Source organism: Portunus trituberculatus, chromosome 30 (assembly GCF_017591435.1).
Source record: "Portunus trituberculatus isolate SZX2019 chromosome 30, ASM1759143v1, whole genome shotgun sequence".
NCBI lineage: Eukaryota > Metazoa > Arthropoda > Malacostraca > Decapoda > Portunidae > Portunus > Portunus trituberculatus.
In genome coordinates this window covers 3,904,990-3,917,489 of record NC_059284.1, presented here as the reverse complement: position 1 = coordinate 3,917,489, position 12,500 = coordinate 3,904,990, and the positions used below count along the sequence as shown (strand labels likewise).

Here is a 12,500-nt window from a genome sequence, read left to right as displayed (position 1 = left end):
TTATTTATTTATTTTTTTTTTTTTTTTTGTGTGTGTGTGTAGGAGGGACAACTGGAGAAGGACAACAAAATAAGGAAAAATGAAAAGGTTCACTGTGTTGCCAATTCCCTAAAAGACATGAGAGTTAACCAAAATTCAGGGACAAATGTCTTAACACCTTTTAAAAGAAATCAAATCGTATGTGAAATGAAGTCAAGTCGCAGTTTTCTTTTAATTAACACCTATGATGAGGAGCTTTTATCCTCACTAACACGTATAATCAATTAGCACCTCTATACACCTGTTTCTCACCTTTGCAGGAAAACAATAATTATTTAAATGTGTTTCCTCAACGTATTATCATGAACACCTGTTTGCACCTGTTTTCTTTGAATTAACACGTATAATTAATCACCACAATATATACCTGTTTATCCTCACTAACACGTATAATTGATTGGCACCTATATACACCTCTTTACCTTCATTAACACGTATGATTTATTACCACTATATACGCCTCTTTACCTTCATTAACACCTATAATTAATTACCACTATAAGCACCTGTTCCTCATTAACACGTATGATTAATTAGCACCTGTATACACCTGTTCCTCATTAACACGTATAATTCTAGGACTGAGAACTCTAAGGGCCAATGTCAAAATATCCGAGTTTTGAGAAAAGCACTTATGAAACATTGCATCCTTTATTAACTCTCAGGTAATGACAACAAACGAGCGTCAGTGTAGCTCCCTGGACGCATGGACGACCTTGACCTTTAAAGCACTGATTGATGAATTTCTAGTTTAGTGGTGTGCTTATCAACAATCGACCATTCGACATTGGCCCTTCTAGCTGTCAGCCCTAGAATGAATTAGCACCTGTATACACGTGTTTGTGGTCATTAACATGTGGTTCTCACCTTTGCAGGAAGCGTACAGGTACTGGGTGTGTTCGCAGCTGTTTCCTTACTACAACCACAATGGCGAGAGAGTGAAGCCGTGTCGTAGTTTCTGCCATGAAGTGGAGCAGAAGTGTCCTTACTTCCTGCCCAAGTATAAACCTGTGGCTGGTGAACCTACTTTCCTCTGTCAAGGTAAAGATGCTCCCGCCGCACCTGTCCCCGCGTCAGGTGTGTGTTTGCCTGTCTGTTTGTCTGCCTGTCTGCCTTCCTGTCTCCATGTGGTGGTTTTTATATTCTGTGATTTTCTTTATTCTCTTTTCTTTATTATTTTTTTTTTCTACACCTGTCCACGCTTCAGGTGTGTGTTTACCCGTGTGTTTCATTGTCTGTTTGTCTGTTTGTCTGCCTGTCTGCCTGTCTCCGTGTGGTGTTCATATTTTGCATTTTCCTTTTTTTATTTTTTTTTCTACACCTGTTCCCGTGTCAGGTGTGTGTTTGCCTGCCTGTCTGCCTTATCTTTCCTTCATCTACCTGTTTACCTATCACTTTTATTTTTTCCTTATATCTTGCCTTATCTTCCTATTCATTTATCTACCTCTATTAATTTTCCCTGATCTTTCCCTTATCTCCCTATTTATCTATCTATACCAATTTTCCCTTATCTGTTTATCTATCTATCTCCTCCAATTTCCTTTAATATTTTCCTTATCTATTTATCTATCTATCTATTTCTATCAATGTATCTCCCATCTTTTCACGAATCTTCCTATCTATTTATCTATCAATGTTGCCTTTATCTTTCCCTTATCTAGCTATCTCTTTAAAATTATCTCCCAGCTCACTATCTCCCCCCCCCCCCTCTGTGTTTCCCTGGCGTGTGTTTTCTGGTTGGTGAATTTCATGGCGCGCTGTGACCTCTTCCACATCTCCTTCTCGTTTCCCTCCTGTTAGTTTTCCTTCTCCAATTGTTGTGTTGTCATGGCGTTCCCTCCTTGACCCCTTTCTTCCCGGCATGCACTTGGCTCACCCTTGGCTTGGCTTGCCTTGGCTTGCCTTGTCTTGTCTTGGCTTGTCTTGGCTTGTCTTGAATTGGCTTGGCTTGGCTTGGCTTGTCTTGTCTTGTCTTGCCTTGGCTTGGCTTGTCTTGTCTTGGCTTGGCTTGGCTTGGCTTGGCTTGGTTTGGCTTGGTTTGGCTTAGCTTTTCTTGTCTTGGCTTGGCTTGGCTTGGCTTGTCTTGGCTTGTCTTGAATTGTCTTGGCTTGGCTTGTCTTGTCTTGGCTTGTCTTGTCTTGGCTTGTCTTGGCTTGGCTTGGCTTGGTTTGGCTTGGCTTGGTTTGGCTTCGTTTGGCTTGTGTTGGCTTGTCTTGTCTTGTCTTGGCTTGGCTTGGCTTAGTTTGGCTTGTCTTGGCTTGTCTTGTCTTGGCTTGGCTTGGCTTGGCTTGTCTTGGCTTGTCTTGTCTTGAATTGGCTTGGCTTGGCTTGGCTTGTCTTGTCTTGTCTTGCCTTGTCTTGTCTTGTCTTGGCTTGGCTTGGTTTGGCTTGGCTTGGTTTAGCTTGTCTTGGCTTGGCTTGTCTTGGCTTGGCAGCAGCTTGTCTTGTCTTGTCTTGGCTTGGCTTGTCTTGGCAGCAACAGCAGCTTGTCTTGTCTTGGCTTGGCTTGGCTTGTCTTGTCTTGTCTTGGCAGCAGCAGCTTAGCTTGTCTTGTCTTGTCAACAGCTTGTCTTAGCTTAGCTTGCTTGGTTTGTCTTGGCTTGTCTTGGCTTAGCTTATCTTATCTTGTCTTGTCTTCTTGTCTTGTCTTGTCTTGCAGCAGCTTAGCAGCAGCAGCTTAGCTTGTCTTGTCTTGGCTTGGCTTGGTTTGGCTTGTCTCGTCTTGTCTTGTCTTGGCTTACCTTAGCTTGGCTTGTTTTGGCTTGGCTTGGCTTATCTTGGCTTGGCTTGTCTTGGCTTGGCTTGGCTTGTCTTGTCTTGTCTTGTCTTAGCTTGGCTTGGCTTGGCTTGTCTTGGCTTGTCTTGGCTTGGTTCGGCTTGTCTTGGCTTGTCTTGTCTTGGCTTGGCTTGTCTTGTCTTGGCTTATCTTGGCTTGGCTTGGCTTGGCTTGTCTTGTTTTGTCTTGTCTTGGCTTGTCTTGGCTTGTCTTGGCTTGGCTTGGCTTGGCTTGGGTTGTCTTGTCTTGTCTTGGCTTGGATTGTCTCGTCTTGGCTTGGCTTGGCTTGGCTTGGGTTGTCTTGGCTTGTCTTGTCTTGTCTTGTCTTGTCTTGGCTTGGATTGTCTTGGCTTGGATTGTCTCGTCTTGGCTTGGCTTGGCTTGGCTTGGCTTGTCTTGTCTTGTCTTGTCTTGTCTTGTCTTGGCTTGACTTGGCTTGTCTTGTCTTGGCTTGGATTGTCTTGGCTTGGATTGTCTCGTCTTGGCTTGGCTTGTCTTGTCTTGGCTTGTCTTGGCTTGGCTTGTCTTGTCTTGTCTTGGCTTGGCTTGTCTTGGCTTGGCTTGGCTTGGCTTGTTTTAGCTTGGCTTGGCTTATCTTGGTTTGGCTTGGCTTGTCTTGGCTTGGCTTGGCTTGTCTTGTCTCGTCTTGGCTTGGCTTGTCTTGGCTTGGCTTGTCTTGTCTTGTCTTGTCTTGGCTTGGCTTGTCTTGTCTTGGCTTGGCTTGTCTTGTCTTGCTTTTTTGTCTACTTTCTTTGAGCTTTTGTTTGTTTGTTTGTTTTGTTTGCCTTCACACCTGGATTGTTTACCTGTTTATTGTTCTTGTTTATGTTTATTTATGTTGTTTTCCTTGTTTATTGTTATTCATCTACCTGTTTGTGTTCTCATCTGTTTGTGTTCCCTCGTGTTTGTTCTCCTTACCATTCTTTCTTCCTTTTTATTCACTTTTCTTTATTCCTTATTTCTGTAATCTACTTTACTTATTTTCATTTCCGCTTCTCATTTTCCTTGTTTTGTTTTTTTTCGTCTCACTTTTCGGAATGTCAAATTTTACCTGGAGTTTTCGTTACGTGATTTGCGCTTTAAATGTTTTGTTTTTTCATACCTGTTCATTTCTCCATTTCTTCATTTCTTCATTCATTCCCTTTACATTGCGTCCTTTTCTCGGTCTCCCTGATTTATTTATTGTTTATCCTGTATTTATTTTATTTTTTGTATTTATTTATCAACCTGGTTATTTCCGTGTCACCTGCGTCCTGGTTACCTGTCACGCTTTGCCTTACCTGCCTGCTGCTGCCTGAGTGCCCACCTGCCTGCTTTTACCTGCTTAATGCTCACCTGTTCCCCAGTGCTGCTGCCTAGAGGTATGTTAATTAAGTAGTAGTAGTATTAGTAGTAGTAGTTGTTGTTGTTGTTATTGTTGTTGTTATTGTAGTAGTAGTAGTAATAGTAGTAGTAGGAGTAATAGTAGTAGTAGTTGTTGTTGTTGTTGTTGTTGTTGTTGTTAAAGGATGATGTTACCACTATCGTCACCACCGCAGAGAGAGAGAGAGAGAGAGAGAGAGAGAGAGAGAGAGAGAGAGAGAGAGAGAGAGAGAAAGGAGTGGCCGTGGCGAGGCTGAGAAGAGGAGGATGAGAACCAGGAATAGAAAGGAGGAGGAGGAGGAGGAGGAGGAGGAGGAGGAGGAGGAGGAGGAGGAGGAGGAGGAGGAGGAGGAGGAGGAGGCATATCGGGGTGTTGTGGCATATCTCTCTCATCATATTTCAGTGGATCGGTCAAGTAGTTCCATCAATACAAGATTTATACGTCTCTCTCTCTCTCTCTCTCTCTCTCTCTCTCTCTCTCTCTCTCTCTCTCTCTCTCTCTCTCTCTCTCATATAGGCCTGTTTTCCTCTTCGCATGCGTGGTTGCCTTCTCTACTTATACTTTGCTTGTTTACTTGTTTTTCCTTTATTTGCTCTGTGTGTGTGTGTGTCAAGGTGAGAAAGCTGTTAGTGCTGATGATGATGATGATGATGATGATGGTGATGATAATGATGATGATGATGATGATGATATATTTCCTTCCTTTTGTCTGTTTTTCCTTCAAATCCTTTTTTTTTCCTCCTCCTCCTCCTCCTCCTTCTCCTCCTCCTCCTTCTTTTCTATTCTTCCTTCCTTTTGTCTGTTTTTCCTCCAATTCCTTTTTTTTCCTCCTTTGACTTCTTTTCCTCCTTCTCCTCCTCCTCCTTCTTCTTCTTCTTCTTCTTCTTCTTCTTCTTCTTCTTCTTCTTCTTCTTCTTCTTCTTCTTCTTCTTCTTCTTCTTCTTCTTCTTCTTCTTCTTCTTCTTCTTCTTCTATTCTTCCTTATCTTTCTCTCTATTTTAATGCTTCCCATCTCCTTTCATCCTTTCTTCCTTTAATTCCTCCTTTCTTCTCTACTTTCCTATCCACTCCTCTCTCTCTCTCTCTCCTCTTCCCTATTTGCTATTTTGTCATCCATTTTCCTTCTTCTTCTTCTTCTTCTTTTCATCTTTTCCTTTCTTATCTTCCTCCTCTTCACTCTCTTCTTTTATTCCTTCCTTCTGACGTCAATCCTCCTCCTCCTCCTCCTCCTCCTCCTCCTCCTCTTCCTCCTCCTCCTCAAGTAACTGAAGAAAGAGATATGAAAAAGAGGAAAAAAATCTTAATTAATGAACTTCAAGGAAAACGGTGAATCAGACTTGTTGTTGGCGAGGAGGAGGAGGAGGAGGAGGAGGAGGAGGAGGAGGAGGAGGAGGAGGAGGAGGAGGAGGAGGAGGAGGAGGAGGAGTGTGGGTGTAGCAATAAATGAAAACAACAGAAAGATTTGTAACTTGCTTGCACACACACACACACACACACACACACACACACACACACACACACACACACACACACACACACACACACACACACACACACTCACACTCTCTCTCTCTCTCTCTCTCTCTCTCTCTCTCTCTCTCTCTCTCTCTCTCTCTCTCTCTCTCTCTCTCTCATCCTTCCCTGTCCTTCAGCTCCCATCTCCTCCTCCTCCTCCTCCTCCTCCTCCTCCTCCTCCTCCTCTTGTTTATGTCAGTTGCCGCGCCTCTCTTCCTGTGTCTCAGAGGGGGATGTGTAAGATCCACCGATAAGAAGAGGAGGAGGAGGAGGAGGAGGAGGAGGAGGAGGAGGAGGAGGAGGAGGAGGAGGAGGAGGAGGAGGTGCCTTATGAGCTTTAACCCAACTCGGCCTAACCTAATAAGATTTCCTCCTGACGCCGACGTAGAAGGTGGCTCTCTCTCTCTCTCTCTCTCTCTCTCTCTCTCTCTCTCTCTCTCTCTCTCTCTCTCTCTCTCTCTCTTGTGTCTCTTTTCCTTCATTTATTCTCTTCTTCGCTACTTTTCCTGTCTTCCTCACTTTCCTCTCCCCTTCCTCTCCCCCCTCTTTCTCTCTCTCTCTCTCTCTTTCCTCCAGTTACCTCCCCTCTATTTCTGCAGTGTCATTTACCCTTCTCCCCTCTCTCTAATCTCCCTCTATTCTCCTTCTCTCCCCTCAAATGTCGCCTCCATTTCTTCATTTTACCCTTTTCCTCCCTGACATTTCCCCTCTTTTTCCTCCCCAGCGTCAGTTTCCCCTCATGTCAATAATTTCCCCTTTGGTTATGCAGTCTCCCCTCTCCTAGTGTTGATTCTCCCCAGTTCCTTGTTTTTCCCCTCTCCCAGTTCTAGGTTTCTTCCCCAGTTTTCTAATTTCCCCTTGGTTATGCAGTTTCCCCTCTTCCCTGTCTATTTTTCCCCTCTCTCGCAGTCTTAGGTTCCTCCCTCTGCCTTCTAATTTCCCCTTAGTTATCTAGATTCCTCTCTTTATTTCCCCTCGTTAGGTCTCCCCCAGTCCTCTAACTCCCCTTGGTTTTCTTGATTCCCTTCTTCCTTTCCCCTCTATAGATCTTCCCCTTGGTTTTGCTGCCTCTCCTCTGTCCTTCCCCTCACATCCTTCTCAGCCTCTCAACTCCCCAAGCCACTAATGTCCTTTATTTTTGCAGACAACCCCCTCCCCAGTTCTCCCCAGTCCCTAACGCTCCCATTGGTTTTTCAGATCCTGATATTGGTGAGCTGTCGGAGCAGGAATCCTCGTACGGCGCGGAATCCTGTTGTTACCACATGCTCTGTGGGCGCGGCCATGGGTCACCTGCTGGAGTACCACGACCGCACGCCTCTCCCGACCATCTGCACCACCTGCGACTCCACCCCCACCACCACCGCCGCCGCCGCCTCATCCACCACCACCTCCTCCGCCGTCAGCGCCGCCGGTGGAAGCGTGTCCCCTGAAGCGTCAGAGGGCAACTCAAAGTGTCTTTCAACTAAGGATTCTTGTTTACTTCACTCTGGCCCCGGCCCTGCTCCGCCGCTAAGCAGTTCCGGCTGCACCTTTGTATTGAGAAAACATTGTTGGACTCCTAAAGCGTTATCCGTATTGTTGTTATTCCTAGTGCGGACTGATCTGTGGCTGCCGCGAGGCTTTACCTAGTGATTAACGTCCAGAGTGTTGTTGGTAGACTGCGTGGTCCCCTCCCCCATCCTAGACCCCTCTCGTACCCTCACCAATATCTCCATCTTTCCTTTCCTCCTCCTCCCTTTCCCCTCATCCAGTCTTTTCTTTGTTTTTCTTCTCACTCAAAGCATTATCGCCTCATTCTCCTTTCCAGTCGTTCAGTTTGTCATGCTCACCTGTTCATTTGTCACCTGTCACCTGTCACCTGGCCACTCAGGCTGTTTCTCTCTTTCTCTCTTTCTCTCTTTCTCTCTGTTTCTCTGTCTCTCTGTCTCTCTGTCTCTCTCTCTCTCTCTCTCTCTCTCTCTCTCTCTCTCTCTCTCTCTCTCTCTCTCTCTCTCTCTCTCTCTCTCTCTTCATTCCTCCACCTCTCCTTCCTCCTGTCTTTTCATTCCTCTTCTCCTGTTCTCTCGTTCTTCCTCTCTTCTGTTCTCTCCTTCCTACTCCTTTCTGTTCTCTTTACTCATTCCTTCAGTCCTTCCCTCCTTTACTCTCTTTCTCCTGCCATTCCTCTCTCTCTCTCTCTCTCTCTCTCCTTCCTCTCTTCCCTCTCATTGAATTATCACAAACCTCTCTCCTGTATTTCCTTGTTTCTCCTCTTTATCATCACTTCTCTTCTTTTACTTTTTTTCTCTTCCTTCACCTTTTAATTTGTTCCTGTCTCTTTTTTAATCGTCAGTACTTTCCTTTGTGTTCCCTTCCTCTTCCCATCACTCATAAAAACTCCCCTCACTTTCCTCTCACTTCCCCTCACTTCTATTACTTTCTCATGTCTTTCCTCTCCATCATCGTGTTTTTCATCCCCTCTTTTATCTAGCTCATCCTTCCTCCTCCCCATCCTTGGTCCATACCCCTCTCTATCCCCTTCCCTTTCCCCTCACTTCCCCTCCCCGAGTGTTACGTCGAAGGGGACGCTCCGAAATGGATGATTGGAATTCTTTGTTTGTGATGAGTACAGTCATGCTAAAGTTTCTGTGAGTGCGTCCAGAACATCTTCCCCTCGTCCTAAAGGGGTTCAACATTATATCCTGTACTCCTTCTTTTCTCCCTTACCTTCCCTTCCTTCCACCCCTTCCCTTCCCTTCCCTTCCCTTCCACCCCGCATAGTAAAAGAATAAAGTTTCTATTCAAATCATTATCGAGATTACCTTTATTATGTTGGCATTTGTTCATCTGTAAAGAAGTTACTAGTAATGACAGACAAATGGAAACAGTCTCAGCAGCTCTCGGAAGATGAGGGAAAAACAAAACAAAAAGCAAATTATCACGAAAAAAAGGAAATATCCAAATGCTGTAACATATCCATGAAGATCTTTCTCTCTCCCGGCCTCACTAACGTTAGAGTAAGAGTGACTCCTAAGCCTTCCCTGCCACACTCACCGCACCTCCCTCACCGCTGGCCAGTGTGCGCGGCGAGTCCTCTCCAGTGTCGGAACAGAACAGGAGACGGAGGAACGTAAAGACAGACAGACAGACAGAGAGAGAGAGAGAGAAATAGAGAAGCAAAGAGCAAGAGAGGGAGATGATCTGTGGTGTGTGCGATGTCAAAATTGAAGTCAGCTGTTCCTGCGGAGTGGCCGGGAGGTGGCGCGGCGCCGCTCCCGCTGAGGTGGCGAGGTGGATGGCGCGGCCCCGGGAGCGGAGGCAGCGGTGGCTGGGCGGCCAGACAGGCAGACAATCACAGTGCCAAGGAGAGAGCATCAGGTCCCACACGCTTCATCACCCTCCCGCCCACTCACTCCACACCTCCCCAACATTTGTTATGCTCCCAGATATATTTTTAGACCGGTAGAGGCGTCGGATCAGTCACGTTGGCGGGCGGTGCCGGCCGGCGGAGGGGAGGCGAGGCCGGCCGCCGCCCCGGGAGGTTTGCCAGTGTACGCACACGATACATCTTTCAATAGGAATAGAGTTGTGGCAGTTTATAACTCAATATTTTTCCTAAAAGATGTACTGTATAAGCTATAAAATATTTTTGATAGATTCTTCCAGGAAGAAGCTATTACTGCACTATCCCGTAGTCTTCATTTTAACGAAATGTTACTTTTCTGGTCAACAGTTTGAAGTCTTGTGTATTTCTTAGGCATATTAAGGTATTACTACTCATTGTATTAACTCCATCAGCGACACGAGTCATGGTAACGTTTTATTGTTGTACGTGTCTGGTATATTGATTAAATTATATTCAGGGGAGGGAAAGCATTCCTGTTTGGATCATATGCTGAGTTCAGCGTCACTCTTGGTGCTGTCCAGAGCTGCCTCCCACACCCTGCCCTCAGTGTCGGCGGCTGACACCCCCTTCCCCTTGCCCCGCCCCGCCCCGTCCCGTCCCCTGCTTCGCTTTCCCCTTCTGCCTCGCCAGGCGGCTCACAACCCTTCCCCTCATCTTTACCCTCAACGTTGTTGTTGTTTTTTCTCTGTCTTTATCGTCACCACCGTACTCGTGACACTTCCCGCTGCGTGTAACGCTTGAACGCCCGGCGGCGGCGGGCAGCAGCGGGCCAGACTCGCGGCCTGACGGTGGCCAGCAGGCAGGTAGGCAGGCAGACAGGCAGACAGCGTCCAGGTGGGCAGTAGACAATAGCGGCTGACTGAGGCGTGTGTGGCGTGGCATGTGTCGCTTTGAGGACAGGCTAGTGGGCGTGGGAGCCGAGTGTTGCTCCTCGGCGTGGGGGCGTGAGGGGCGCTGCGTGCCAGGCCGTGTGGTGTGCGCGTTGCGGCGCGGCGAGTGTCACGGGCAGCACATTGAGTCAAAACAATGATAAGCAATCGTCATTTCATCTTCCACCTTCCTGATGTCAATCGTGGTGGAATTCCTCTTCCTTGAAGGACGTGCCGCTGCGCCGCCTTCCCTGGCGGTGTCGGCCGGGGTGCCACCAGCGGCTGCCAGGGCGCGAGGACTTGGCACCAACACAAAGGCAGAGACAAGTGGTGTCAAATTGACATCCAGGAGAATGTTGGCAACTCAGGGACCATTTCTCTTCCCGTCTTTTTTGTTCGGCGTCTAAAATGCATATTATCAAATTTGTCTCATTCCAGCGCGTGGAGTGCTCGTGTGTAGGGGCAAGCGACGCGGCGGAGGACGAGGACTGCCGCGCGGGAGGGATCAGAGCGAGGCCCGTCTAGACTGCCTGAGGTCGTCTGCTCGTAACACTTTCCCGTAATCAGCCATTCGTTTGCTTTCCAGGCCAAGGATTGGCGGCAACCACCGCGGCGCTGCTGGCCTTTCTAATTGGAAGGGAAACTTTACCTAAAGCATTAGTGTACCTGAGACACTTGGTCCTCGAGTAATTAGGTGTTGCGTCACGCACCGGTGTCCATGGTGTCCACGTGTCCCGCGGCGTGCCCCGCGCCGCCCGGACACGCTCGTCTGAACGATAATCAAAACATTGGAAACGAACGAATGCGGTGGTAAGCGAGGCGCCTCCTCCGCCACCCGCGGCGGGAGCTGGCAGTCCGTTGTGGAGTCACGTGGATGACAAACACTCACTCCTTTCTCCGCGGTGCCGCCACGCGTCCCGCTCGCCGCGGCGCGTCGTGCCGGCGGGACCGCGGGCCGCCACTTAAACACAACCATGATCAAAAGTGTGACTCGAGGCCGTCCGACAGAAATACTTTGTCCAGAGAAGTCCTCCTCCAGGCGGCCGCTGCTCGTCCGCCTCGGGGGAGCGGGGCGGAGCGGGGACGGGGGCAGGGGCGAGGGCGCGGGCGTGGGCGGGGGGAGGGGGGAGCGGAATGAGCCGAGGCCAGTTTTGAAGCGATGGAGGCTGAGATGTTGTGTCCTGAAGCGTTACACTTCCACCTTCTGCAGTGACCGGCGGTGCTCCACGGAGGCCACGTGTGGGGAAGAGAGAGAGAGAGAGAGAGAGAGAGAGAGAGAGAGAGAGAGAGAGGACGCAGACGGGAGGCGAGTCGTTCTTTATCAAAACGCCCGGAGCTTTCTGACCAGCCACTGAGTGCCTTACCAATCTTGTCTTCGCCGCGGGGCCGCAGCCTCAGATCACGCCCCACTTGGCCTAGTCGCAGTAGGGATGGCTGAGTCTTGCCCCGGGCCGCTCCCTTGCTCCTCCTCCTCCTCCCCCTCCTTCTCCTCCTCCTCCTCCTCCTCCTCCTCCTCCTCCTCCTCGGGTGTTGGCGCTGCGGTTCGTTCCACCTTAAGTGTGAGGGTCATGTTGTGAGTGAGTCCCTGTAGCCCTGTGTTGTGTACCTTCAGTTCAGGAGCCCCGACCCCACCCCATCCCGTCCGGCCCCGCCCCGCCCCGCCCCTTGCCTCAACGCGCCCCTGGGACTCCCCCTGGCGACGCTAATGTGGGAAAGGAGCGGGATGGAGGAGTACCAGCCACCCCAACCACCTCACAGCCCCCACCCCGTCATCTCCCCAACGCTCCGTCAAGCCTCCCCTCCTCTTCTCCCCTCTTTCCCCTCTCCCTCCCCCTCCCCCCTCACCAATTGCAGTTTGGTGATCACTTGAGTTGGTATAAGTCCCCCGAAAAAGCTTGTTGTTTTCGTTATTACTATTATTTTCATTTTCTAGTTTCCGTTAGCGAGTGTTTCGTTTTCTTAATGATAATGATAATGATAATTAAAGAGAAGCTCGTTGATATATGAATAAAATGTTTATATAAAGTTACATATGCGAGTATTATGTATTCATTACCATAAACACCTTCATTATTTCACTGAAGGTTCACTTGATTCAGATAAGCTAACGGTATATCTTCGTGAGTGAGTGAGAGAGTGAGTGAGAGAGTGAGAGAGTGTGTGCGTGCGTGCGTTGCCAGTTATTTTAAGCAGTGGCTTCATAATGCTATATTTTATACATTTAATTCATTACAGTAAACAGATATAAAGAGTGACGTCACTTTCTCCTTATCTGAGCCTTAGCTGTCTTGGGACTCTCCCCCACCACCACCATCACCACCACCACCACCACCACCACCACCACCACCACCACCACCACCACCACCACTACGCCGCTGCAACATCCACCAGCACAACCTTCACCATCACCACCTCGCACCACCACAGCACCACCACAAGCACCACCTTCATCACATCACCATAGACTTCCCTTCTCTTAACTCTTCACTCAACCTTCCTCCACCTTCCACATCAGGGCAGATCACCACCACCACCACCACCACCACCACCACC

At 48.4% G+C, this 12,500-nt stretch overlaps 1 protein-coding gene across 3 annotated transcripts in view; it reads left to right on the top strand.

Moving 5' to 3' along the window:
* The window catches only part of LOC123510942, a 239,031-nt gene extending 231,406 nt beyond the window's left edge, over positions 1 to 7,625 (top strand). For 2 of the 3 annotated variants that reach the window (XM_045266463.1, XM_045266462.1), the window contains exons 2-3: positions 915 to 1,116; positions 6,891 to 7,625. In XM_045266463.1, the coding sequence (XP_045122398.1) occupies positions 915 to 1,116; positions 6,891 to 7,123 (435 nt within the window). In that variant the 3' untranslated portion in view covers positions 7,124 to 7,625. The remainder of the gene's footprint in view (positions 1 to 914; positions 1,117 to 6,890) is intronic. The other variant, XM_045266464.1, reaches the window with a different exon arrangement.
* Positions 7,626 to 12,500: the final 4,875 nt, after the last annotated feature.